Here is a 24,871-nt window from a genome sequence, read left to right as displayed (position 1 = left end):
GAACACACTGGAGCCCCATGCTCACCTGTCTTTTCACTCTGTGGCTACCCCAGCGTGTGTGTCTGTGTGGCTCCAGGTCTGTGGGCCACCAACAGCCTTTCTCTGGCTACCACATCAACAGATGGTTTCTTCAACAGATGGCTGTGTCTTCAACACTTGTGTTCCAAGGGGTTCTTTTAGCTGTTTTGTGTTGTATTCTCTTTTCTTCCAAACCAGGGGCCTTTGTGTGCTGTTGAGATTGGAGAACTCTGTGTGCTCTTGGAAATGGCAGGGTCCTCTCTCCTTTTGGTCTAATTTTCTCTGCAGTGGCCCCCACTTGGGGGCTTCTTGGTCATGTTCTGGGGCATGGATATTTCCTGGTGTCCGGGAAGATGGAATTCCCACTTCTGTTTCTCAGTATTTTTGTGGATCCCAGCTCTAATCAGAGGTAGGGAGCACAGAGATATTTCTGCCACCTTTACAAGCTGGAAGTCATGTGACACCTTTTCCATTATTAAGTAGTTCTTTAGTTCTGGCCAGAGCACACCTGCCTACCAGCTTACCTCCCCAGAGGAAATATTTATGCAAATCGACCTCATGATTTGGAACAGCAACCAGTTCATACCTTCCTTAGAACTTAAAAAAAACATTCTTGCTACAAAGAAGAGTGATAAAAATAATTTCTCATTTGCTTACGCCAGTGGCTTGTTAGGCAGAAATACCCGCTGAGGAATGACCTTTTGCCCTGGCTTCTTGCATATCACAGAATTGCTGTTTTGGAAGAGGAAGCTGTAGGCTGTCAGACAAAGCATGAATCTTTGACAGAAGTTCATCCAGCAGATCAGAAACGTCATCCAGGTAGTAATTCTGAAGCAAAGAAAATCAGATTAGTGAATGCCTTCAAGAAAACTGTTTTTTTTTTCTTTTCCCCTCATTTTCTGAAGTATTTTATGATACTGACTTTAGATGGCATTGTGCTTTGTTAGAAAGCTAACTGGATCCTGGAGTCAGAGGCCTGGGTGCTGGGCCGGAATTCTAAGCTCTCTGTTCCCTGATGCCCCAGGTCACATACAGGTGTGCACACTAGTCCCTGACTCCCCAGGTCACATGCAGGTGAGTGCTGGGGTTCAGAATGCCCATATGAGGACTGTCCCGTGGATTTAAAGGCAATGAGGGATGGTAAAATATACGATAAAGAGTGAAGCCCTATAAAAATGCCCAAGATCACAATCGCACATGATTGGCTTTGGATCTGTACTGAGTGATGCCCAAGTATCAGTCACGGAGGAGTAGCCTGGCCTTCAGTGTGCCGCGGTCTGCTTTGATTTGCTTACATTCATGTTGGGGTGACTAGGCTCAGACCCTGTGCTAAGTCCTCATGTTTGGGGAGAAGTTTGGCCCTGGTGGCAGAAACCGAAAGCAAATGGTTGCTCTGCAGGGACAGAGTGTGGGGCGGGGGGGTCTGTGTTAGCAGAGGCCAGAGTCCTAAACCCCATCTTTCTAACCTTACAGGGTCATCCAAGGATATCATGAGCTAATGGAAGAGAATGTGCTTCTAATCTGCTAAGTGCTTTAGAATTTCAACTGGAAAAGCCACGGCTTTGCAACACTTGGCAAAGAAGCACAATCACACTTAACCAGAAGCAACACTGTGCAAGGAAAGCATCGTCTGGATGAGCCATCGCGCTTGCCGGCCCAAGACCCACAGCTTACATGACTCTCAACCATCTCGGCCTCTTCCTGCTGTGGCCTTTCCAGTCCCAGCCAGGCCAGGGCCTCTGTCCGCACATAGGCAGTCACGTCTGCCAGTCTCACAACAGATTGGCTTTGAAAAGATTTCCTTTTTCGAGCAAGAGTCGTGAAGGAACCTCTCAGCTGGGGAGAATAAAAAAAAAATAGACAAATTTCACATTATCAACCAAAACATGGCTTTCCTAATGTGATAGACTATAAAATGGAGATTATAGCTGATGATGCTATTCTACCACCTTCTAATAAGACGGTAACTGCTTAGCAAAAAAGTCAGGAAACATCTCTCATGCGTTGAACTAAATTGCAACAGATGAATTCAGTAATGAAAATGGATCTTATGGGCACCCGGGGGGCTCAGTCGGTTAGGCTTCTGCCTTCGGCTCAGATCATGATCCCAGGCTTCTGGGAACGAACCCCACGCCAGGCTCCCTGCTCCGTGGGGAGCCTGCTTCTTCCTCTCCCTTTTCCTTGTGATCTCTCTCACTCTCAATCTCTCTCAAATAAATAAATAAGATCTTAAAAAAAAAAAAAAAAGAAAGCTCCTGGAGACCCGGGATCGAATCCCACGTCGGGCTCCCGGTGCATGGAGCCTGCTTCTCCCTCTGCCTGTGTCTCTGCGTCTCTCTCTCTCTCTCTCTGTGACTATCATAAATAAATAAAAATTAAAAAAAAAAAAAAAAAAAAGGGATCCCTGGGTGGTGCAGCGGTTTGGCGCCTGCCTTTGGCCAAGGGCGCGATCCTGGAGACCTGGGATCGAATCCCACGTCGGGCTCCCGGTGCATGGAGCCTGCTTCTCCCTCTGCCTGTGTCTCTGCCTCTCTCTCGTTCTCTCTCTGTGTGACTATCATAAATAAATAAAAATTAAAAAAAAAAAAAAAAAAAGAAAGCAAAAGCATTTTTCTATAAAGGGTGTTTTCAGTGTCTAATAGTTGAGGACAAAGATGGTCAACACGTGGACATTTCTACACGCAAACTTGGCTTCAAGGTGCTCTGCAGCCCCGCCAGGCTGGGGGCAGCTACCCCCGCCCCCTACCCCGCGAGGCAGGGAAACGACCTCACGGGGCCTCTGCAAAGCAGCCCAGCTTGTTTCTTTCTCGACTGCAGGCTGAGACCTGTTAGGTCAAAAAGCCTGTGGGCACAAAACTCAAAGTTGTATGCATTCAACTGTTGTAAAAATAGTCCAAACAAGCAAAGTTTGAGCCATTTTGAGCCTGATTTGCATACTCTGCAGAACCTCAGGGACAGCTGTTTCCCAGGACTCCAAGACGCTGCTGCCCCTGGGCACTCCAACTCAGCCTTCCCACTTGCTGCCGGGCGCCATCTACCCACGAAAGACACGCACGCTCCCCTCCACATCCCCCTGGCCTTCTCCCCCTTCTTCTTCTTCTTTTTTTTTTAATTTATTTATGATAGTCACAGAGAGAGAGAGAGAGAGGCAGAGACACAGGCAGAGGGAGAAGCAGGCTCCATGCACCGGGAGCCCGATGTGGGATTCGATCCCGGGTCTCCAGGATCACGCCCTGGGCCAAAGGCAGGCGCCAAACCGCTGCGCCACCCAGGGATCCCCCTTCTCCCGCTTCTTGATGGTGGCCCTGAGACACAGCCTCTGGATGGTCTCCTGCCACGACGCCTGTCAAGATGTGGCCACATAGAGCTCGTGTGGGTTACTGTCTCTCGTGGTCATATCTTTTTCCTGCATCAGCCCTAAATCCCTGAGCCCTGGCAACGGGTCAGAACCCCGCAGGGACGCCTAGGTGCTGAGCACAGGACACTGTCCGTTCAGACAGCATATGTGGGCAGCAGGCTTCCTGCCCTCCCAGCCACAGGAGCCTGTGGTAATGCGTCCCCGGTCCTGCACTCAGAGACGCCGGGGACCACCGCCCTCCTGCTCCTGATGACAAAGTCCAACACCTCATGATCTTAGCATGACATTCAGTGCCCGCCACACCTGGCTCCAAGCATCGTTCCCCAAACCACATCTGCTTGACCCTAAGCTCCATCATGGGCTTCACCACCACCTTTGTTCTTATGCTGCACCCCCAGCCCCCCACCCCAGCCTACAGATGCCACTCCCAGGCGTCTCCATGGGCTGGTCCCTCTCATCCACCAAAGGCCACCTCAACTATCCCTTCTGCTGTGTGAGGATGTCCTGGTCTCCTCAGGAGGACGACATGGTCGCTATTTCCCTTGCTCTTTGAGGAAGCTTTAGTTAGGGTCTAAAACCACAGACAATTTGTGGAGCTCCTGAGTGGTTCAGTTGGTTAAGCAGCCAACTCTTGGTTTCAGCTCAGGTCATGATCTTGGGGTCGTGGGATTGAGCCCCATGTGGGGTTCTGTGCTCAGCAGGGAGCCTGCTTGAAATTCTCTCCCCCTCTCTCTTTCTCTCCTGCATGTACACTCTCTCTCTCAAATAAATATAATTAAATCTTAAATAAAGTAAAATTGCATACAATTTGCTAAAAACTACTGAACACTGGAGAAAAACAACAAAGACCTAAACAAATGAAGGTACAGGGATGCCTGGATGGCTCAGTGGTTGAGTGTCTGCCTTTGGCTTGGGTCATGATCCAGGTCCTGGGATCGAGTCACACATTGGGCTCCCCACAGGGAGCCTGCTTCTCCCTCTGCCTGTGTCTCTGCCTCTCTCTGTGTCTCTCATGAATAAATAAATAAAATCTTAAAAAAGTAAAGAATGAAACTAAACAACTTCCAAGAGAAACATAGGAGAAAACGCATGTGACCAGGAGGTTGCCATTCATTTTCAGATAGGACACTAGTAAAACTTATAAAGGAAGAAATTGATAAATTGGCCTTTATAAATATTAACAACTTCTACAAAAAAAACCTGTTAGGAGAATGACAATGACAAGCCACAGAATGGGAAAAATATTCCCAAATCACATATGCAATAAAGGAAATGTATCAAAAATCTAAAAATTGCTATAATTCTTTGTTTATACACGTGTCTTCCTCTATGGACTGTGGACCGTGTCTTCCTATGTTTGTTTCACCATTGCCTAAATAGGTGTTCTTTAAGTAATTGTTGAATGGGCGCATGATTGAACAAATGAGTGGATGGATGGATGGATGGATGGATGGAGGATAGGTGGATGGATGGAGGATAGGTGGATAGGTGGGTGGGTGGGTGGGTGGATGGGTGGCTGGATAGATGGAAGGAAAGATGGATGGATGGATGGATGGATGGTAGGTGGATGGGTGGATGGATGAATAAGTCTATGGATAAATGGATGGATGGTAGATGATGGATGGATAGATAGGTGGATGGATGGAGGATAGGTGGGTGGGTGGGTAGGTGGGTGGATGGATGGGTGGCTGGATGGATGGATGGAAGGAAGAATGGATGGATGGATGGATGGATGGATGGATGGTAGTTGGATGGGTGGATGGATGGATGTAGAGATGGATGATGGATGGATGGATGGTAGGTGGACAAGTGGGTGGATGGATGGATGGAAGACTAGGTAGATGGATGAGCAGTGAGCAGGATGCTAGGAACACTGAAAGAAACAAAGGGCTCAGGTCTGAGCATTGTCAAGGTCTGAGTTTAGGGTGTGTGTGTGTGTGGACATGACTAGATTTGCAAGTGACGGATCAGTAGGAGGCTGGGAAACAGGGAGCCCCATTCCTAACACAGCCCTGACCCAGAGAACCTGTCCAGTGAAAGCTAGCCGGTAGACTGCAACCCTTATAAGGTGGGAAGATTGAAATAATAAGGCAAGTTAGCAGCAAGTGTGAGAGGAGGTTGGGAAAGAGACAGGGTGTGGCTCGGTGCCTAGAGGGCCGGGGGCTCCCTGGAGGAGGCAGCTCCCTGGAATGCTTGGTCTTGCTGGACCTGTTCAGGTTGCAGCCATGTCCAGCCCCTGCCCAGCACAGGGCAGTGGCCTCGGGGAGCCATGGCCACGTGGGAATGTGCACACGGACCAAGGAGAAGGTCAGCCCGACAGCAGGTGGATCCCAGGCACACCCTGACTTCAGAGTCTGGGCAACAGGCACGTACCATTCCCAACCACGCGGTGCTCATCACCATGAAGAGGGCCCCGCAGCACCAGGCTGGGGCCTGCAGGTCGGACCTGGAAAGACGGGACCGCGGGCTTCGGGAGAAGTCTGTGAGGGTGCCCGGTGGCACCGCACGCAAGTGGCTGTGCGCGGCCAGTGCCAGGACACCTGCCAGCTGCAGGGAGAGAGACCGTGACCCCGGGCCCTGGGCCCACGGAGCCTGAGACAGGCTTGCAGGCTTCCAGAGCTTTATAGTAAAAGGAAGTTTGGAGAAGCAGTTATTGGAGAGTTGGTCATGTCATCCCTCGTGGCCTGGCTCCGCCTGGCACGTGCCCTCTGAGGCCCTGCTCACGGCCCCTTCCTCCCCGCCCCCTTCCCCCCTCCCCTGACCCTCCCCCAGACCCCCCCACCCTGCTCCTCCTCCATCCCCAGTGGGGAAGGGTGCCTATCCCTCCTGCCTCTCCCTGCCCTGTGCCCTTGCTGCTGGCAGCCGTGCTATCCCAGGGGCTGGCCCTGTCACCCGCCCCGTGGCCCGGCGCCCAGCAAGGCCCCGGTAAAATAAACCACTTATGGAGCAAAGAGAGTTCAGTTTAGCTCAGGTGACATTTTATGGTCGGTTGTTGGCCTGGGAGCCTGGGGTTGAACCCGGGGCCCAGTGCGTGTGCACACGTGTGTGTATCTAATGCACCGGCACGGGACGGCCCCGGTGGGCGGACCGGCCATCGCAGCACCCTCCTCGGCTGCACCCCCCAAGCCCCTGCCGCTCCCATTTCCCAGCTCCCTGTCCCGGCCCTGCACCCGGGGCCTCCCTATGAACACGTGGGCACTCCCTTCACTCGCCGTTACTCCCCCGGTGGAATCGCGCGCCGCCAGCGTCTGGACCAAGCAGGTGCTCTCCCTGCATGCCCATAATTTCTGGACAGTTTGGATTCTCTACTTAATTTGGGCAAAATTTATTCATGACGTTCTGAGCTTTTTTTCTTAATTTTTTTGCACTGCTTGTATTGCTAAGGACTATAATACAGATGAATTTAATAGATGAGCTCCTCACACGTAACCTTTGGGCCTGGGCAGCCGCCAGGCACACACCTTCCATGCACTGCTGGAGGGAGAGCTCGGGGAACCGGCCCGCGGGTGTGACAGTGTGTTCAGGAGAGGTGCAGCCGGGCTTGAAGCCAGGTCTCCAACTCTTGTGTCAGCTTCTCCTGCCCCGGCCACCGAGCGTAAGGCCAGCGGGGTCTGGGGACCTGTGCTTGGTGCCCCGGGAGGCTGACAGCCAGACCACCTCATCAGGCCAGCTCGCCTGCACCCTCGTCCGCCTGACGACAACCTGGCTGTGGGGCAGGGTCGCCGGGGACCAGGTCGGAACCACCTGCACCCCAGAACGTGGCTAGCATCCCACGCGGGGTCCTGGCCCTCCTGATTCTGGGTATCAGCAGCCTGCCAGCGCGGGGCTGAGCCCTGGACCCCCCGGGCATGGGAGCCAGGCTCTCCGAGCACCCACGCCTACAGGTGCGTTTTCTTCGGAGGCCCACTGAGGCACGATTCCGTGGGGAAGGGGGAGTAAGTAGCTCGCAAGTCGGCTTCGGGCAATCGCAGGGGCATCTCTGGGTGCAGGGCCAGAGTCGGGAGCGTCACTGGCGTTAGTGCCCCGCTCCTGCCTCCGAGGAAGGACCCGGACTGCCACGCGGGCTTGTGATGATTCGGGGACGGAATCACGAGAGAGCCCTGCGTAGGTTGCGTCCCGCTCGAGAAAGTGCCAACGAGAGGGCACGGCCTGCGCCCGCCTCCCGGGGAGACCTCTTACCGCTGCCGCGAAGGCGCCGGCGAGCGAGCGCCGCATCAGGAAGGAGCAGGACGCCGTGGTGCCCTGGACGCTGACAAGGTGGATGCACTTCAGGGTCAGGAGGAAGGAGAGGGTCCCCTGCAGCCATGTCACCCTCTGAGACAGAAGGACAGAGCCGGTCAGTGGGTCACCCCGGCCAGCGAAGGTGCACGACGCCCAAGCACCTGCCAGCCCTGCTCCGGGGGCACGTCCCATGGGTGGGTGTCCACTGGGTGTGACGTCTGCAGGATGGGAGGCGACCATCTGCACAGCGGGAGCAGGACGCGGAGTAAGGACAAGTCGCTACGCAGCTGCCAGCCCGGGACCCTGACCGGGCCAGCTTGATGCAGGTCTGCACGGCTCAGACCTGGCCAGCTGCCCTGTCTGGGCCTCAGTTTACCAGGCTGGGAAAAAGCAACCACAAGAAGGGCCTCAAGTCCCCAGGCCGCAGTCGGGGAGCACTGTGCACCGTGTGGGGGGGCCGGCAGATGAGACCACGCTCGTGTCGGTCGGCCCCACGCTGTTCACGCCCCTGCCCACGTCAGGGGGGTCGCTCACGGACCAGTGCTCTGGTCTTTGTACAGCTCCTTCCTGGGGGCCAGGCCCCCTCTCTGCATGGGGACGTGGGTGTCGGCCACCAGCCCATGGTCCCCGGAACTCAGCCCGGCTTCGCAGCCACGGCTCTGGGGTGGAGCCCAAGGAAGGCGGAGGAGCCATGGAGCCCACCCGCGGGGGGTGGGGGCCGGAGCAGGAGCCCGAGGGAGCCCTCCCGGCAGGTGAGCAGCAGAGCATCCGCCTCTCTGCCCCCTGGAGCCTCCAGCCCCGAGGAGAGGCCGGGCTCGGGAAGGCCGGGAGGGGCTGCACCGCCCCCCGGGGATGTGCACGAGTTGTCCCCTCGGGTGGCGTCATGGGCACGGCCCACCGAGTGGCCCCGGATGCCCCGCCGTACCTGGTTCCATGACGTCACGAAGCTGAGGTCCATGGACCCTCGGAAGTGTCCTCTGTGGAGGCGGTCGGTCACTGCGCCCCCCACAGTGGCCAGGTGGCAGGAGGCGGCATAGCGGGCAAGACCGGCCCCGGCAATGGCAAGCTGCGAGGGCGGGAGAAGGTGCCTCAGGGGGCGCCCGGGGGGGCCCACCACGGTTCCCGAGGCTCAGCGGGCAAAGGGAGCGCGGGGGCAGCGAGGGGACGGACAGCGATGCCGTGCGGAGGGTCAGGACACAACCGGGGGGAGTGCCTGACAGCCGGAAGGAGCCGGCATAGCGGGTGGCATGTCCGGGTGGGGCTTTACTGTCCGGCTTCTCCTGGGGAAGGGGACGGGACCGCTACCTCCAGCCAGCTCCCGGGTTCGCCCCAGTAGCTGCGGACGCCCTCCTGGGCCGCGCGGTGCAGCTGCAGGCACGACTGGGTCAGGCTGAGCACCAGGAAGGCCAACTGCTGGAGGAGCGGCGACGCGGGGGGAGAAGGAGAGGGCGGCGGGACTCGCGGGGGCCCACGCTCGGCGCTCCCCGCGGCCTCCCCACCCGTCACCGCTGGGCGACCTGCCAGGTGTGAGCGCGCCTGGGTCAGGCGCACACACAAACCCTGAGTGTGAGCCGGAGGGTCCCCAGGGCCCGTCCCCAGCAGCTCCGGAGATCGAGCCGTGGCTTCTCAGCCCTCTGCCAAGTAGGGCCCTCGAGGCTCCCGAAGCCCGGCTATGCTCCCCTCCACGCCGTCGGGCCGTGCCCTCCCTCTCCTGTGTCCGTTCACTGAGCCGGGGGGGGGGGGGGGGCCACGGGGCACCCGGGAGCCCGTCCTGTGGGGGTGGTGAGCTCCCCGGGACCCCCAGCTGGGGCTCTGGGGTAAAAACCCCTTCAGGACATCCGTCTGCCTCCTGGGGAGCAGCGGGGCACAGGCCGAGGTCTACGAAAACCAACCCGCTATCTGGGCGCCCACTGTGCCCAGCCGCTGCAGGGGAGCCCTGTGAGCCCCGGTCGGCGAGGGGCGAGAGGACCCACCTCGGGAAGCGCGAGGCGGTGCCACAGGCCCGAGTCACTGTGGAAGGCCGCCACCGACTCCACCAGTGGGGCGAGGGCCAGGCCGCCCGCGGGGAGCAGCTCAGCGTGCAGGGCCACACTGGACAGCAGCCGCGTGGGACAGTTGTAGAGGACGAAGTGCACGGACACGGCGCTGGTGCCGCCGTCGATCCACCCACCGGCCCTGAGGCCGCTCAGCGCTGCGTGGGCTGCCGGCCTGCAAGGTGGCACATCAGGGGGCCCGGCCGCGGCTGCGCACATGCCCCTGCGGGTGCCCGCCTCCCGCCACGGCCTGAGGCTGGGGCCTCCCCTGCACACGCACGTCTGGGGAGGTCTGGCCCTCTGCCTCCCGTCCTGGGTGCACCCACCCTGGCGCCGGACTGAAGCCCCCTGACCTGTCAGCACCCAGCTGCGGACCACGGCTGCAAGGTGGGTGGCTCATCGGGGCCACGTGGGAGAGGCCTGCCCTGCTCACGAGGCCCCTGAGGACCGGGAGGCCCATGAGCATCCGCGAGGCACGAAGCCAACAGGACGACGCCCATTAGGCTCTCTGAGCACCGGCCTTGGGCGGATTTGGGAGGAACGTGGCTTGCTGCTTCCCGTGCTCAGGGCCGAGGCCCCGTCAGCACCGTCTCCGCCACTGCCTCCCCGCCCTGCCTTGCCCTGCAATGGGCCTGCCGCTGCCGCAGCGACGGACAAACGGACGGATGGGGCGGAGCCGAACTGAGCCCACCGACCTTGTGCTGCCCAGGCTGAGCTCCCATGGCTCCCTGGCCCCGCAGCCTCTGGAATCCCCAGGGGTCGCAGGCTCGGTCACCGGGGCGCTGTCGGGGCCGCCAACTTCGGGGGGAAGGTCTTCAGGGAGCGCCGGGGCCCGGCTGGGCAGCTGCAGGAGAAACCACTGGTCGGAGGGAGAACCAGACACTTGGCCCTGTGGCCTGGGGTGCCCGAGCCCCGGCGCCGGCTCCCGCACGGCCCACCCTCCTGTCCTGAGCTCCCGCTGAGCCCAGCAGGTCAGGGCTCGGACGTCGGGAGGGCCGCGCAGTGCAACACGACACATTAGTCCACTTTGAGGAAGCTGACGCCTGAGCAACAAGCGAGCCCGGGAGAAGGGAACCCGAGCGGAGCAGCTTACCTGGCCCGCGCTTCCCGAGGGCCGCCGCAGCTGTCTGATTACCAGGGAGCCCAGCAGGTAGCACTTGCCGCCAAGGGCCCGGGGCTGGAGGGAGAACAAAGGCGGGCAGGTGGGATGTCGCGCGGCCCCCACGGCGCTCTCCGCCAGCCGCCGGGTCAGCGGCCCCCCCCAACAGGACGCTCTGCGGGATCTCAGCTCCCCTACGGCCTTTGCATCACAGCTGAAGGGCCACCTGGCCTGTTCCCCTAGACCGTGCCCAGCGCCGTCCCACGTGACGACACGGGGGCCCGGAAGCCCGCGGGCCCTTGGGCAGCACAGGTCCACTTGCACGTGCATTTTTTTCCGATAAATACAGGACAGGACTGTAGTCGTATTTCCTCTCCCTTAGGATCCTCTTAACCACACGTCTCGTCTCCAGCTTCCTTCATCGGGACAACACAGCAGATGGCACGTCTAACACCCGCGGCGTGTCCAGCAACGGATCTTCGCTGAGGCTTTGGGTCCCCGCCCACCCCCCGCTGGCTGCGAAGAGCCCGGTTCTGGGGGGACTGGAAAGTGCCACGGAGGGCGGCAGCCGCACCCTGCGCTCCCCAGAGGTCGCTGCATGGTGTTTGGGGGATGCAGGACAGAATCATTTTATTATTTTTTAAAACAAGGTAGAAAATGGAAGATAAGCAGGGAATAGGGCTCTAGTCTCTGAAATGTGTAACTGGTCGCTTTTTCTCAGAATTTAGGGCAAGCCTGGCCTCTTGGTGGAAGCTTCCTGGATGCTCCCCCTCGGTCCTGGGCTGCCCTGCACCCCCGTGCCACAGCACTCTGTGTGTGGATACAGCCCTCTGTCCCCGTGGCCCCAGAGCTCCTGGGGACCCGCCGAGCCCTGCGCCCAGCCCGGCCCGGCCCCCGCAGGTGTGCACCTGACGAGGGTGTGCTGGGATGCAGCAGGGCCGCGCTGGGCCGAGAAGCAGCCAGGTGACCCACGGCAGGCAGCCGCTGGCCTACAACCTCGCGGTCACTCGGGAATACACACGGCAGGGGCACCGGGGGTGACATCACTCGAACGTCTACCTTGGTTTCAGCTCGGGTCGCGACTCAGCATCTGCTGGGGAGCCTCTCTCTCTTCCCTTCGCCCCGCCCTGTGCTCTCTCTCTAAAGCAGATAGATCTTTCCAAAAAAAAAAAAAAACAACCACCCCAAACCAGAGGGCAGCCGGTGCTGCACGCTAAGCGTCTGGCGGCCTCGGCCGTCTGTGCCGCGCCCTCCTCTACGGCCCGGGTGCAGGCGGAGCCCACCTGAGCCCCCGGCGGGTCGGCCAGGGGGGCGCCGCCTCCGTGCAGGCCGTCCAGCAGCGTGGTCAGAGTCCAGCCCCACCAGTCCGCCACACTTCCCAGGCCGCCCGAGGCGCTGCTGGCACCCCTGAGCACGAGCAGAAACAAAAAGCGATTATTTTTTCTCGCATATGGATTTGAAGTCCCTGCAGGAGTGAAAGTGAAGCAGCGTGAGGTCCAGCGTGACTCCGGGGAGCCCTTTGCCGGGAGCGCCGCCCCGGGTGATGCCTCTGCCGCTTGCCCTGCTCGCTGGACCGCCTCCGCCGCGCAGGCACGGGGTGGCCAGTGCAGGGCGGGCACAGGGACAGGAGCAGAGGGCGGGGGCCGGGACCTCAGCAGGGACACGGCTCGTTCACCACCGCCTGCGGGCACAGCATCGCCCTGCCTCTTCCCGGCCAAGCACCCGGAACAGCCGCCGACCCCGCGGCCAAGACGGCACGAGCGTCGGGCAAGGGGGCGCAGGCCAAGCGGGGGCCGCGTGCGCTGGGAGTCCGTGGGTGCCGGCCGCTCTCTCTCCAGCTCATTTCCGTTGCTCCCGTCAGATACCCGTTTCACCTCCCAACCGGGGGCTGCTTTCGGGAGCACCGAAGCCATTTCAGACTTGCAAAACGGATCATTTTTGCTCGCTGGGACGATAGGCTGGGGCCGCGTGCCCCCGGCTGCGCTGCCTGCGCACGTCAGGAGCACCAAGCCGCAGCCAAAGGGAGGACGAGAAGGCGAATCTTTAGAGAGCGGACCCGTGTCACCTCCTGGCACGCTCCCTCCCACGCGGCCTCTTGGGAAGGACCCGTGGTAGAGCCAAGGACGCTGTGCCCCTAACGTGTCCCCACAGCAAACGGCAGCAGGTCCCCGTGGGGGGGGTGCGGGCAGGACCTTCTCGGGGGAGCTCACAGCGTCGGAAAACAGGACGTCAGGGGGAGGTACACACTCAGGTCAGCCCAGGTCACAATTCTCATTGTCCTGCGTCTCCCGGCAGCCAACCCATGAAGGATACGCGGACTGTGAGCTGCTCCTGCAAGGGCTCCATCCAACAGGGGGAGCGCGCGACCCTGAGCACCGGAGATGTAGACCCTTAAGGCCTTTAAGGCTACGTTGAGGCGGGGGTGGGGGGGGGGTAGGGGTATTATCGCTTCCTGACACTCGCTCTCCACTGGAAGGAAGTGAAAGAAACGAAGGCTTGAAGGGAGACCCGGTGGGGGCCCCGGGGGCCCGTCGGCGAAGCGCCCGACTCTTGGTTTCAGCTCAGGTCGTGACCTCGGGTCGTGGGATGGAGGCCTGTGTCGGGCTCTGCGCTCGGCAGAGTCTGCTTCCCCCTCCCTGTGCCCCTGCACCACCCCGGGCGTGCTCTGTCTCAAATAAATACATAAATACGATTTTTAATAGGAAAATAAAGACCTGTGTGTGACCGGACACCACTGTCACGCCCAGACGGTGCACATCTCACGTCTTGGCACATGCGGAGAGCAGGGGGTGAGCCCAACCCCCCAAGAATGTTCTCACTTTGTATTAACTAGAGCTATTAAATGAAACGGGCCTACAGAGCAGGCAGAACATTGCAAAAATAGAGTCGGCCGTGACCTCTCACTCGCGGCCCTCGGGCAGAGCGACGACTGCGTTCATTGCTGCTCTATTCGGTGGTTCATTTCTGCTTTACTTGGACTTTCACGAACACTTGATGGAGTCCAGGAAGACCTCAGAGGAAACTTAAATATGATAGAATCCGATATCGGGATCGTTTTTTCACAAAGACATAAGACATCAAGCGGCTCCACCACCTCACTTTGCAGAAGGGGATACGCAGCCCGGAGTCGACGGACTGGCCTACGTCACCTGCTAATTGGATAAAACCGAGCGGGTCCCTGAACGACCCTCCCTGGAAGCCGACGCACTCTAAACCCTAAGGTGCGGTCGAAGCTTCAGGGTTCGGACCCAGGAGGGTGGAGGGAGCGTCGTAGCCCCAACCAGGACGCGCAGGTACCCCTGCCTGGTGGCCGGCACACCCAGAAGGACGGGGATCTCACATGGTGGTAGGAATTCGGGCCCACGCGCACCCAGGGGCGGCACCGGAGCCGCGGATCTCCGCACAGGGGGCGTCGCACAAATATTATCTCAGCTGCGGTAGTTCTGATCTGAGCGCCGAGGGGCCACGCTCCGCATGAGAAGTACGTCAGGTGGTGCTGACTTACGAAATAGGAGATAAAAAAAAAATAAACGCTCAAAGCCCAGAAATAGCTCAGGTTCTCATTTCCGTTTTGCAGAGCCAGCGACCCAAACGGTCGCTTTGCTTTGCGCACGGTGCCCCCTGCTGGCCCGGGCCACGCCTCACGGGGGTCAGGGCAGGGCGGTGAGAGCTCACAAGGGGTCTTGGGTGGGAGGAAGAGCTGTGTCTGCAGAGGGGGAGGCAACGTCACCGCTAGGACGGTCCCCTGGGAGCAGCCGCAGCACTGGCTTCCGCAGAGAGTGCAGACTCCCGAAGGTGATGTCCGGCTCCCATTGTGCCGCGGGGCCGTCCTCTGGGTGACTACGGGTCACCAGCCCTCTCGTGGGAGATGAGCAAATACATCCTAGGGGCCCCGGGGGGCTCAGCAGGTGAGCACCTGCCTGCAGCCCAGGCCGTGACCCCACGACCCCGGGATCATGACCTGAGCGGAAGGCAGAGGCTTCACCCCTGCCCCAAGCCGCCCAGGTGCCCCAACACCTACTGCTAATACACGTGGGGAGAATCAGATGAGCTCTTGAGAGGTAGGGATGTCCAGGGGCACCGCCCCTGCTTGAGCCGCGAGCCGCTTCTGTGACTCGCGGTCAAGAGCCCAGATCGCCTCCACAAAAAGGCAACTGCAACGAAATGACCCGTTTTGGCAAACGGACCTCGAAGAGCCTCCGAATTTTACTCTTAATCACTATTTCACTGCGATCAAGGGGAGATGCTCTGCACCCGCCCGAAGTCTGCAAAGCGAGGCCTCCTGTTAAGAGCTGGGGAGACGGGCCTGAGGTGACCTGACCACGTTGTCCATGCGTCACGTGGGGCAGTGCCAGAGCACCTCCCCCGGGCCTCAATTTTGCAAAAGTTAAACGTCGTGAAGGAGCCGATTAGATGACCCGGAGGGTCCCCGTCTCTGGCAGATTGTGTGCGACAGCAGACGCGCGGTTTGTTCCAGGCCAAGCGGCCCCCACCCTGGACCCGTCTGCGCCATGCACAGGCCTCTCCCAGTGCAGCGGCCCGGCCTGAGCAGCTGCCAAGCGTCCTACCTTGTAAACTCGGTCCGGATGGCGTGATGCAGGGAATGCGCATCCCGGGAGCCCGTCCCGCAGAGGATAAGCAAATGCAGAAGCAGCAGGAGGGTGAACATGCACATGTCTCTGAGAGAAACGAATTTTAAAATCAGCTGTGCGGCCAGACAAAACAGCAGGACCTGTTTCGGACCCGGCCTTTCAACGCCTTCAAAATCCCTGCACGAGTTTTTGTAAAAGGATCTTTTTTTTTTTTTCTGCGCATCAATGCCCAGGTTCCCTAGCACCATTTTAATTAATGAATTTATTTTTTAAGATTTTTTAAATTTATTCATGAGAGACGCAGGCAGAGGGAGAAGCAGGCTCCGTGCGGGGAGCCCGATGCAGGACTCGATCCCGGGACCCCAAAGGCAGATGCTCCACCGCTGAGCCCCCCGGGCCTCCCTCATACAGGCAAGACCACGCCACTTGGGGTCGGGTGTGCCCGAGGCATAATACCCGCTTCTTCCTCTCTCTCTTTCCGTTGGCCTTTGTCTAGGATCAACGCTTGCACTCGTTAGTTCATCAAAGGCTGCAGAAACGGCCCGGGCCTAATTCCAGCAGTTTGTCTTCCTCCAGGAACTCAACACGTCCGTAAGGAGAAACGTTCCCTCTCTCGGTACGTGATTTCACGGGGCTCGGTTCCTCGCCGCCAGCTTCGTAAGAGGCGGTTCCCACGCATCTCCCGACACCTGCCGACCACATTTCCGGTGTCGCTGCGAACTCAGGACTTTGGGGACGTAGGATGAGCTCGCGGTCACCACGGTCCCCGATTTCAGGTCGCATCGCCAGTGTTTGGCCCCGTGAGCCTCTCCAAAGGGGCCTCCCCGCAGCTGGTCATTATTCCCTCGCTCACGACGTGTCCTAGGCTCCCCTTGTCCGTTTCCTGCCACAGACCTGAAGTCGCGAGGCCCAACGGCGCCCGTTTCTTTGTGGTGGAAAATGATATTTGTGGACCAGAATCTAGGTGCCACGGTTGCCAACTGGCCCCGGGCTTCTTTCTAGGCCTCTTCTTGGGGGATAGATGGAGGAAAATAATGGGTTTCCCTTAAAAACAAAACAACAGGGGCACCTGGGGGGCTCAGATGGTTCAGTGTCTCCGGCTCAGGTCAGGATCTCAGGGTCCTGGGATCGAGTTCCACGTCGGGCTCCCTGCTGGGGGGGTGGGGGGCCTGCTTCTCCCTCTCCCTTCACCCTTCCCCGTCCCCCGCTTACACTCTCTCTCTCTTAAAATAAAATACTTTTAAAAACCCAACATGATTTCATACCGATCCTTCTGATTCCCACTCAGGACTACAGGGTTCTGACTTTCTCGGACTCGAGTCTGCGCCTCCGCCGTCCGGCACCGAGGGCACGAGGAGGGCAGGCACAGACCCTCACCGGCTTCCTCCCATGTCAATGACCAACGCTTCCAACAGGAAACAGCTTTATGACTTTTTCTCTGTCCTTAGGGACCAGGCTTGTAAGGTCAAAGCTTTTTTTTTTTTAAGGTCAAAGCTTTTAATCTTAAAACAATTTTTTTCAGATTAAAAAATAATAATAATTTTATTTATTCATTTGCAAGGGGCGGGGCAGAGGCAGAGGGAAGGGGTGTGAAGCCGGCTCCGTGCTGCTGAGGGTGGAGCCCGACACGGGGCTCGGTCCCATGACCCTGAGGTCATGACCTGAGCCAGGACAGGTCGGACCTCACCCACCCCAGTAACCGGGGGCCCAGGAGGCTCAGCTGCACCCGCGTGGGGCCGAGCGTGGGGCTGGACTCACGACCCTGAGACGGAGACCCGCGCTGATGGCACAGAGCCCCGGGTGCCCCAGTGTTAGGCTGTCTCTATCACAGGAGGCCCGGCGCCCGGGGCCTGTTGCGGGTTTGTAGCTGGCTCCCCGGGGCAGGTGCACCTGTGACCGTGCTGGGCCTCCCCAGGTCCCCACGGGAACAGCGGCGCTCACACCCGCTCCGCGTATGGCACCTCTTCTCCGTGAGCTCCCGCCCCGGCACGGGGCCAAGCATCCAGATTCTGGGGCTTTCAATTAGCGATTCCTCATCACGTCCGCATTAACTTTTTCTATGAGCCGTCCACTGGCTTCCTGAGTCCAGTTTCGTTCTAAAGACATTGTTGGTCTTTTTCTTTCCAATTTTTTTTTTGAGCCTCTTTGTACCCGAAGACGAAGCACTGTCGGCTACGATATGTTCCCCGTCCTGCAACCGATTCCTTACGCTACGTGCAGCCTCCTTTGTGACTCAAGGCGTTTGTTCCCTCCCAGGACTTGTACGGTTTGGTTTTCACGTCTAAACGGTTCTCATTCAGAATTAACCTGAGTATTTTGTGACAAAAACCTGCACTTGTTGGGTTTTCCCCGCTCCCCTCATGACCGTCTGCTGATTCCTCGTGGAAAACTCCATGCTTTCCCCAGAAGCCGAGACGGCGCCTCCCTCGCTCACGGCGCTGTGACGTTCGGGTGTGGGTTTGGGTCGGCCTCGGGGCTCGTCTTCTGCTGCGTCCCCCGTGCATGCAGAGCCGCCCTCCCGGGGACGCCCACGGCCTAGGTCACGCAGGGTCCCTCGCTCCACCTCCCGGCTCTTCCTGGCCGGCCCTCGCACTCGTCCCCGCCGAGGGGCCTCAGCACCGACCAGACCCCGCCAAGGGCTAGCTGGGGGCGGAAAGGCGAGGGGTTGAGTGTGAGGTCGCACATGGAGTTCAGAGCTTGAGAGGACGCGGCGTCCTGCCGTCCCGCACAGGTGACCCTGGGCCTCCCGGGGCCGCTCACGCTCCCTGCGCAAGCTCTGGGCGACAGCCCCTGGCGAGCCCGCGTGTTCGTGCTGCCGTTCCTCCCCCGCGCGAGGGAACCTCTGCTGCCTTCTCCGCGCACTCGAAGCAGCCGAGTCTTAGGGTTTAGGGTTGCAACCTGTCACCTTACTAGGTTCCCGTCCGTCTGCTCTTCTCGTTTCACTTCTGTGGGATGTTCTGAGCGCCAGGGAGCGGCTTCGCCTCCCGCCGGATCTGCTGTCACTGCCGACCCGGCCCCGCTGGCCCGTTGGCGTCCCCTCCCCTGCGCCTGGGTCCCCACGTGCGCGCTCAGCTCCCAGGGGCTGCCACCCACCTCAGCGCCCGCCGCGTCTGGGTCTGTCGCTGTAGCTTCTGTCTGACGGCGCTGAGCTGGGCAGCGGACGGTGGCCGTGCCCGGCGCAGGTGGCGCGCTCGCTGCCGGGCCGCCAACACCTGCAGACGACAGTGCGGTGAGCGGCGTGGATGTGGGCAGGGCTGCTCCCCTGAACCAGGTCGTAGGGGCATGTACAAACCCCTGCCCTGGGCCAGCCCTGCGGCCCATGTCCCTGCACAGGACAGCCCGTACCAGGCTGGGTCGGGGGCCCACACGCCTAAGGGGTCAGAAGCCCGTGTCCCGGGAATCACAGGTGCGGAGCCCGGGGCCAGGACGCTCCTCCCTTGCAGCCCATGCAGCACCCTGAGTCCAATAGGGACAGGACCCCGCCGCTGGGTGACGCTGGGTGTCGCAAGGTGCCACAGGGCCACGGGCGTCCCAGGCTTGCTGACCTGAGGATGCGACCTCTGTGAGAGACCTGTCCCCCGAGACGAGATCACGGAGGGCAAGGAGCAGACCCGGCCCCCACCCCCTGCACCAGCTACTGGGCAGGAAGGGGAGGAAAGCCCCAGAAGGTGTGAGGAAGTCAGAGCAGGGGTGTGACCCCAAAAAGGCTACACACACAATAGGAAATGCTGATGCCCCACAGCAGGGGCGGGGGGGGGGGGGGGGGGGCGGGAAGCGGTGAGTTTCTTGTGAATCTACTGAAATGTAAATGACTTAGAAGTTCTCTAAGATCGTGGCCCAGAATTCTATTTCTCATTTATTTGCTTCCATATTTTAAAATAAGCTCATGTTCTTGATACTCTGGTGTCTTGGGGGGGGGGGTGGAGGTGAGGAGGTGGGTCCCGTGCATCCCCCATCGCGAGGCACATGCGAAGGAGCATCAGAAACTAAATGCACTCAAAGATGCAATTGAATCTGAGCCTGAAGAGTCAATTCCAAGGGGCTGGGTGAAGCTGGAAGGCGACGTGGACGGTGGCCTCACCTCCTCCGTCTGGCTCACACGGTGGGGCGGGTGGGGCCTCGCACGCGCTTCCAGTTCAGGGCCCAGGTCTTTGGTGGCCGCGTGCAGAGCCTCAGTGAAGAAGTGCGGGTCGTGTCTCCTCCTCCAGGCAAAGCCCAAGGCCAGGAGGCTCACCTGGAGGGAGAGGCCCCGACAGTGCATCCCACCTCCCGCGACCAGTCGGCCCCCCGGGATCTTACACGTGCCAGTGTCGTCTGCCTGGGAGTCCCCAGCCGGCCACTCCCCAGGCCAGGCTGGGCCAGAGCCTCTGCTCCCCGTGGCCCTGTGTCCCTGGGTGAAAAATGGGTTGGAGAGGCACCTGCTCCCCACCCCCCGCCCCGTCCGGGGATGTGTGCGAGGACCAACGAGCAGGCCCCAGGCAGCAGGGTGCAGGCCCTGCCCCCCGAGCTCCTCCTCATGCTCAGTCACATGTGAAGGGATGTAAGGATGCGTCACGCGTGGCCCCCACCCCGGCTGATGCAGCCACTCCGTGGGAGCCCCCCCGGCCCCCCTGCTCACCAGGAGCGGCTGCGTGACCAGCACACAGCACAGCACAGAGGCAGCCAGCAGGTACAGCCAGCGCACACACTGCGTCGGGTCGAACCTGTCCCCGGGAGAGAGCAGCTGTCAGTGCTGCCTGGCTGTGCGCAGGGACGGCAGGCCCATGGGTGGCGTGGCAGTGGGGGGGGGCGCTGCGGGGGGGGGGGCGCGGAGCTGGGTGCCCTGTCCGTGCCTCTGTGCAACGGACGGAGTTCTATGGGGAGGGGCGGGAGGGCACGTCACCCCGGGGGGCTGCTGAGCACGAGGGAAGGGAAAAGCCGCACAGGGACCTGGAGAGCAGAGGGGCGGGCGCTGGGGGCAGGGGCGGGGAGGCTCCAGGGTAATGAGGCTGATAGGGTTTGCATCTGCAGAGCACTGAGCAGGTGCCAGACGCAGAGCCCGGGATTTCATCTGCTTCTCCTAAACCCTGTGACCTGTGAATGTCCCCATTTCACAGCTGAGCAAACCGAGTTGCAGAGAAGTAGGGTTTCTGTTTGTTTTTTAAGTCCCCTGTCATCACGTGAATGACTTCGTGCATTTGAAGAAAAGTAAGAGTCAGGGAGAGCAGGGCGTGTCCCGGTTTTACAGCTGCCCCCCCCCCCCCGGGGCCCCAGGACACGCCGAGCCTCCTGGGGACCAGATGGAGAGACCACCATGCAGAGGGACCGAAGCAGAACCGTGGTGCTGGCACGCCTGGCCCGAGCCCGGCTCCTCGGGTGTGAGGGTCCCGCAGCCTCTTGTGACAGGGGCTGCATCTCCGAGCCCACAGCCCAGCGGCCCTGTGGGGCCTGTCGACACATCCCCCCCCAGGGCCGCGGGAGGGAGACACGGGGACCGAACTGGCAACAGCCATCGGGGCCCTCACGTTGTGCCCCAGACATGCTGTGATTTTTTTACTAAGCACCAGACTCTCCATCCAAGGACCTGAGGCTACCTAAGGCCGTGCACGCTCACCTGTATCCTAGAAACGCCGTCCCTAGGCCACAGGCCACGGACACCATTCCGCAGAGGACCCATGCCGCGGAGCCCGACCAAGGCAGCAGGGCCCGCGGCCAGCGGAGCGCAGCGACTCCTCCAAACCCGCTGCTGGCTGCTGCAGGAGAGCAGGGAAGAGGCGTCACCTCCAGCCACGCGTGCGGCTGGCGCCCTGTCCACGGGCGGGCCATGGGTGTGGACGCGAACGGTTCCTGCGTGGCCGGGAAGGTTTCCAGAGATACGGACCCTTAATTGGCCGGACAGAGTGAAGCGGGGTGCCTGCCCCGCGTGGGTGGGCCGTGGCCAGCGGCATGCAGCCTGCGTGAGTGCGGCCCCACTGCCTCCCGTTCTCAGGGCACGGTGCTTCTTACACCCGGAAGTCCCCCTCGGATGCCGCCACGGTCTGCGCCCCTCTACAGGTTTCACTGTGCCCGTGAGGGAGGAGGGGAAGAAGGGGGAGGGAAGGGATGGAGGAGAGAATGGGGGGGAGCAAGAGATGGGGAGGAGGAGGTGGACCAGGAGAGGGGCGGAGGATGGGGAGGGAGGAGCAGGGGAGGGAGGGGAGAGCAGGGCCACGCAGAGCAGGCGGGTCGCTGGAGGCAGCCTCCTCTTGCAGGCCCCGCAGGGCACGTTCTGGGGAGCGGAGCATGTGGTCACAGGCCCCCCAACATCTCGCGTCTGCAAGAGGAGGCGGCCGGAGCCCCGCCACTCAGGGGAGCAGCCCGGGGCTCGCGTGGGGCAGGAGGAGGCCTGCGGGCCCGGAGCGAGGAGCACCCGTGGGGAGGCTCCAGGCAGGACGCTGCGTGTGCGCGGTGGGGCCGAGCTCAGCGGCTGTCCTCTCCCCAACCTCCACGGCCCACACGCGCCCAGCGCACCTGCTGGGCTGCCGGTGCCAGTCGCCCTCCTGGCTCCCCGGGACGGGCCCGCAGACCCCCACGCCTCGGCCACCAGCGCCCCCCGGCTGCCCCGTGTCCACACCCGCACCCGAAGCCGGCACCGAGGACCTCGGGCTCCTGGAGCTGGGGGCTCGCTGCTCCCCCCGCAGGCACCTGCCCCCTCGCCCGCCCCAGGCGCCCGGTGCCAGCGCGGACCGGCTGCCCCCCTCCCCCTCCCCCTCCCCTGCGCCGGCCGCAGCTGTAGCGGGTCACCCTGCGGCACCGCCAAGGTGGCCGAGGAGCCGAGGGCAGTGGGGAGTCCCCTCCTGACCCAGAGACGCGACCAACCCACATGAGCGCCCGCGGGAACGCCCGGGGCCGGGAACCACAGCCTCGGCTGCGTCGGCTGCTTCGGCGGCGCCTGCTTCACGCGTGGTCGGAGCGTCCGGCCTCCTCGGCTCCAGCTCCCACTGCGGGGCCCCGCGTCTCCCAGGAGCCCTGGATGCAGGAGGGCCCGGTCCTGCACCCCAGCCCGATGTCACTGGACCCCAGCCCTGACGTCACCACGCCCCATCCCAACGTCACCGCACCCCGGCCCAGACGTCACGCGCCCTGGGCCCCAATGCAACGCCACCTCCGGCCCTGATGTCACCCCACCCCCGGCCCCGACGTCACCGCGCCCCGCCCCGACGTCACCGTCTGCACCTTGAGCCCCGCGGGTCCCCTTCTCCCTTGGAGCGCGCTGGGCGGCATCAGCTCCCAGGTCCTCCCGCTCCGGGGGCGGACACCCTGTACCGTCCCCCCCGGCTGCCCTCCTGCAGGCCCCGCTGCTCCCGGAGACAAGGCCGCCCTGCAGGGGATGGAAGAGGACGAGGCCGGGCTTGCGGGCTCCCTCCGGAGCTGGGCCGGCGTCTCCCGGGGACTCAGCCCGCGGGGCCCAGGTGTGGGGCGGGCGAGGCACGGGCAGCCCCGGGACCAGCTCCCCCGCGCCTGCAGGGGTGGTGGGCGCCCCAGGCTGTACAGGGTGGCGGCAGCCAACAGGGAGGGACAGGGGCCAGAGCGGAGCGGGGCGGCTGACAGCCCCAGGCGGGGGAGCGGGGCCCGGGGGCCCGGGGAGGGGGCGCCCGGCAGGCGGGGGGGCTGCAGAGCACAGGGAGCCACGCGCCCCGGCCGGCCCGGCAGGCCCCGAAGGACAGCAACGGGACGCTCGGCGGCCGGGCCCAGCCGGACCTGCTCGTGGGCACGTGAACCGGGCTGAGCCCCGCGGCCCTGGCCCTGCCAGGCCACCAAAGTGCCTCTGCCGGTGGGTGCGTGGCCCTCCCGACTCTGGCCCACGGCCCCCTGCTGCGGCCTCCACGGGGCTCCCCTGGGGTCCGGCCTGCTGGGCCCTGACCCCGGCTCGCGAGCTCCATCCCCGCCCGGGCCTGGTCCGCCGTGTCCAGAGAGACCCGTCAGGACGGCGACAGGACCAGGCGGCCGCCTGTGCTTACCTGGCTCGTCTTCCCTGCCTCTGCCGTTCCTCCACGGGGGTTGGGGCCTGATGATAAAGGGGTCCGATGGCGGTGTTCACCCGGGGACTCCGGGTTCTCTGGGAGAGTCTCCTTCAGGACACAGCCTCCCCGCATCCCCGCCGGGCCGGGCTGGGCCTCCCCGAGACACAGGACGCGCGGCCTGTGAGCCCTTCCCTGTGGCTTCCCGGCCAGGGCTTGGCGGGGTCGCAGCCTCTCCCCTTGCCGTTGCGGTGATTTCCCGGCTGCTCTCCACACCCACTCACCCGGAGCTGCCCCCACGAGCGGGGAGCGGGACCGGCAGGCATTCACGCGGGAAGGTCCACCGGGGTCCTGCACAACGGAGGTGGCCGTCAGGGCGGGCGCCCCGTGACGCAGGAGGACCGGGGAGCAGGGCGCGTGCACGGGCTGCCGTACCTGGCTGAGCCTGAAGAGCAGCGACAAGAGCTGTGCCCCGGGAGAAGCCAGCAGGGTGCCCAGGAGGCCCGTCCACAGGGACCCGGCGGCCGCAGCATCGGGGGCACTGAGGGCCCACACCAGCTGTAGGGAGGCGCTCAGGTCACCGGAGCGCGTCGGTGTCATCGCAGGGGCTTTAAGGTGAGCGCCCCGAGCTCTCTGCTGGATGCGCCGCCGGACGCCTATCTGAGGATCCCTCACCAGGGTCCCAGCAAAGGGGGGGCCCGGGAATGGCCGTGAGGTCGGCATAAGAGGCAAGTGTGAGTATTTCCCACCCCCCAAGAGTCGTGCTGCGCTTCTGCAGGAGAGCAGAGCCCCTAGCCCCCCCCCCCCGCCCCCGCCCGCCACCAGCCGCCCATGCGGATTCTGAGCAGCGTCTGCGTCACATGCGGCGCAGTCAGGCCACATTGCCAACCTCAGGTGGGCATCCCCTGGGCAAGTGTGGCCCTCGGAACTCCTCCCTGCTGCTTCTGGCCGGAGGATTTGCAAAATCTGAATTAACTGCCAGCCTTATAAACAGCCCAGCAGCACGCTCTGGGAAGCCCAGGCTGCTGCGCCCCTCGGGGGCCCAGGAGGGCGTGCTGTGCGCTGCGGTGGTCGGGGAGAAGGCCCGCCGCCCAGAGAGCACCCGCCTGCACCCAGGCCAGCGGCCGTGCATCCCCCCTGGCCGCTCGAGGCACAGCCTCCCCCCGACCCCCCACCCCGCTTAGGCCCTCCTCCTAGGACTGTGAGCCCGCGGATCCCTGGGCTGAGCAGGAGTCACACCATGAGTCTGGGAGTCGGAAGCCACTTCCAGAAAACGCGGCGCCCCCCACCTGCTCCTGTCCTGCCGCCGTGACCAGGGCAGCGAGACACGCGTAGGCGCACAGCAGGGCAAAGGCCACGGTGAGGCGCGCCGTGGGCGGGAAGCCGCTGGGGGAGGGCCGGCTGTACACGGAGACCCACACGTGGAAATCCTCCAGATACTCCGTGAACTTGCAGTACAAGAGCTGCAACAGACCGCGAGAGGGACGTCCGCTGACGCGGGGGGTCGCCCTGACAGCGGGAACCCCGGGGGGCAAGCAGCCATCCCGGGGTGATGCTGCTAGTCCACTGGC

The 24,871-nt window shown here is 61.9% G+C and overlaps 1 protein-coding gene across 2 annotated transcripts in view; it reads right to left on the bottom strand.

Moving 5' to 3' along the window:
* PKD1L1 (polycystin 1 like 1, transient receptor potential channel interacting) overlaps positions 1 to 24,871 on the bottom strand; it is a 95,477-nt gene that overhangs the window by 4,587 nt on the left and 66,019 nt on the right. For both annotated transcript variants that reach the window (XM_072762757.1, XM_072762756.1), the window contains 21 exons: positions 24,590 to 24,763; positions 23,736 to 23,858; positions 23,585 to 23,651; positions 23,301 to 23,347; positions 22,516 to 22,660; positions 20,915 to 21,053; positions 19,940 to 20,024; positions 19,403 to 19,555; positions 18,415 to 18,533; positions 15,298 to 15,408; positions 12,013 to 12,136; positions 10,724 to 10,807; positions 10,326 to 10,474; positions 9,984 to 10,070; positions 9,571 to 9,805; positions 8,903 to 9,010; positions 8,523 to 8,663; positions 7,556 to 7,690; positions 5,750 to 5,923; positions 1,693 to 1,854; positions 676 to 846 (listed from right to left, as the gene is read on the bottom strand). In XM_072762757.1, coding sequence (XP_072618858.1) covers positions 688 to 846; positions 1,693 to 1,854; positions 5,750 to 5,923; positions 7,556 to 7,690; positions 8,523 to 8,663; positions 8,903 to 9,010; positions 9,571 to 9,805; positions 9,984 to 10,070; positions 10,326 to 10,474; positions 10,724 to 10,807; positions 12,013 to 12,136; positions 15,298 to 15,408; positions 18,415 to 18,533; positions 19,403 to 19,555; positions 19,940 to 20,024; positions 20,915 to 21,053; positions 22,516 to 22,660; positions 23,301 to 23,347; positions 23,585 to 23,651; positions 23,736 to 23,858; positions 24,590 to 24,763 — 2,721 coding nt within the window. In that variant the 3' untranslated portion in view covers positions 676 to 687. The remainder of the gene's footprint in view (positions 1 to 675; positions 847 to 1,692; positions 1,855 to 5,749; positions 5,924 to 7,555; positions 7,691 to 8,522; positions 8,664 to 8,902; positions 9,011 to 9,570; positions 9,806 to 9,983; positions 10,071 to 10,325; positions 10,475 to 10,723; positions 10,808 to 12,012; positions 12,137 to 15,297; positions 15,409 to 18,414; positions 18,534 to 19,402; positions 19,556 to 19,939; positions 20,025 to 20,914; positions 21,054 to 22,515; positions 22,661 to 23,300; positions 23,348 to 23,584; positions 23,652 to 23,735; positions 23,859 to 24,589; positions 24,764 to 24,871) is intronic.

The sequence above is a fragment of the Vulpes vulpes genome, chromosome 7 (assembly GCF_048418805.1).
Source record: "Vulpes vulpes isolate BD-2025 chromosome 7, VulVul3, whole genome shotgun sequence".
NCBI lineage: Eukaryota > Metazoa > Chordata > Mammalia > Carnivora > Canidae > Vulpes > Vulpes vulpes.
The sequence above is the reverse complement of the archived record's forward strand: the minus strand, read 5'-3'. Positions and strand labels throughout refer to the sequence as shown.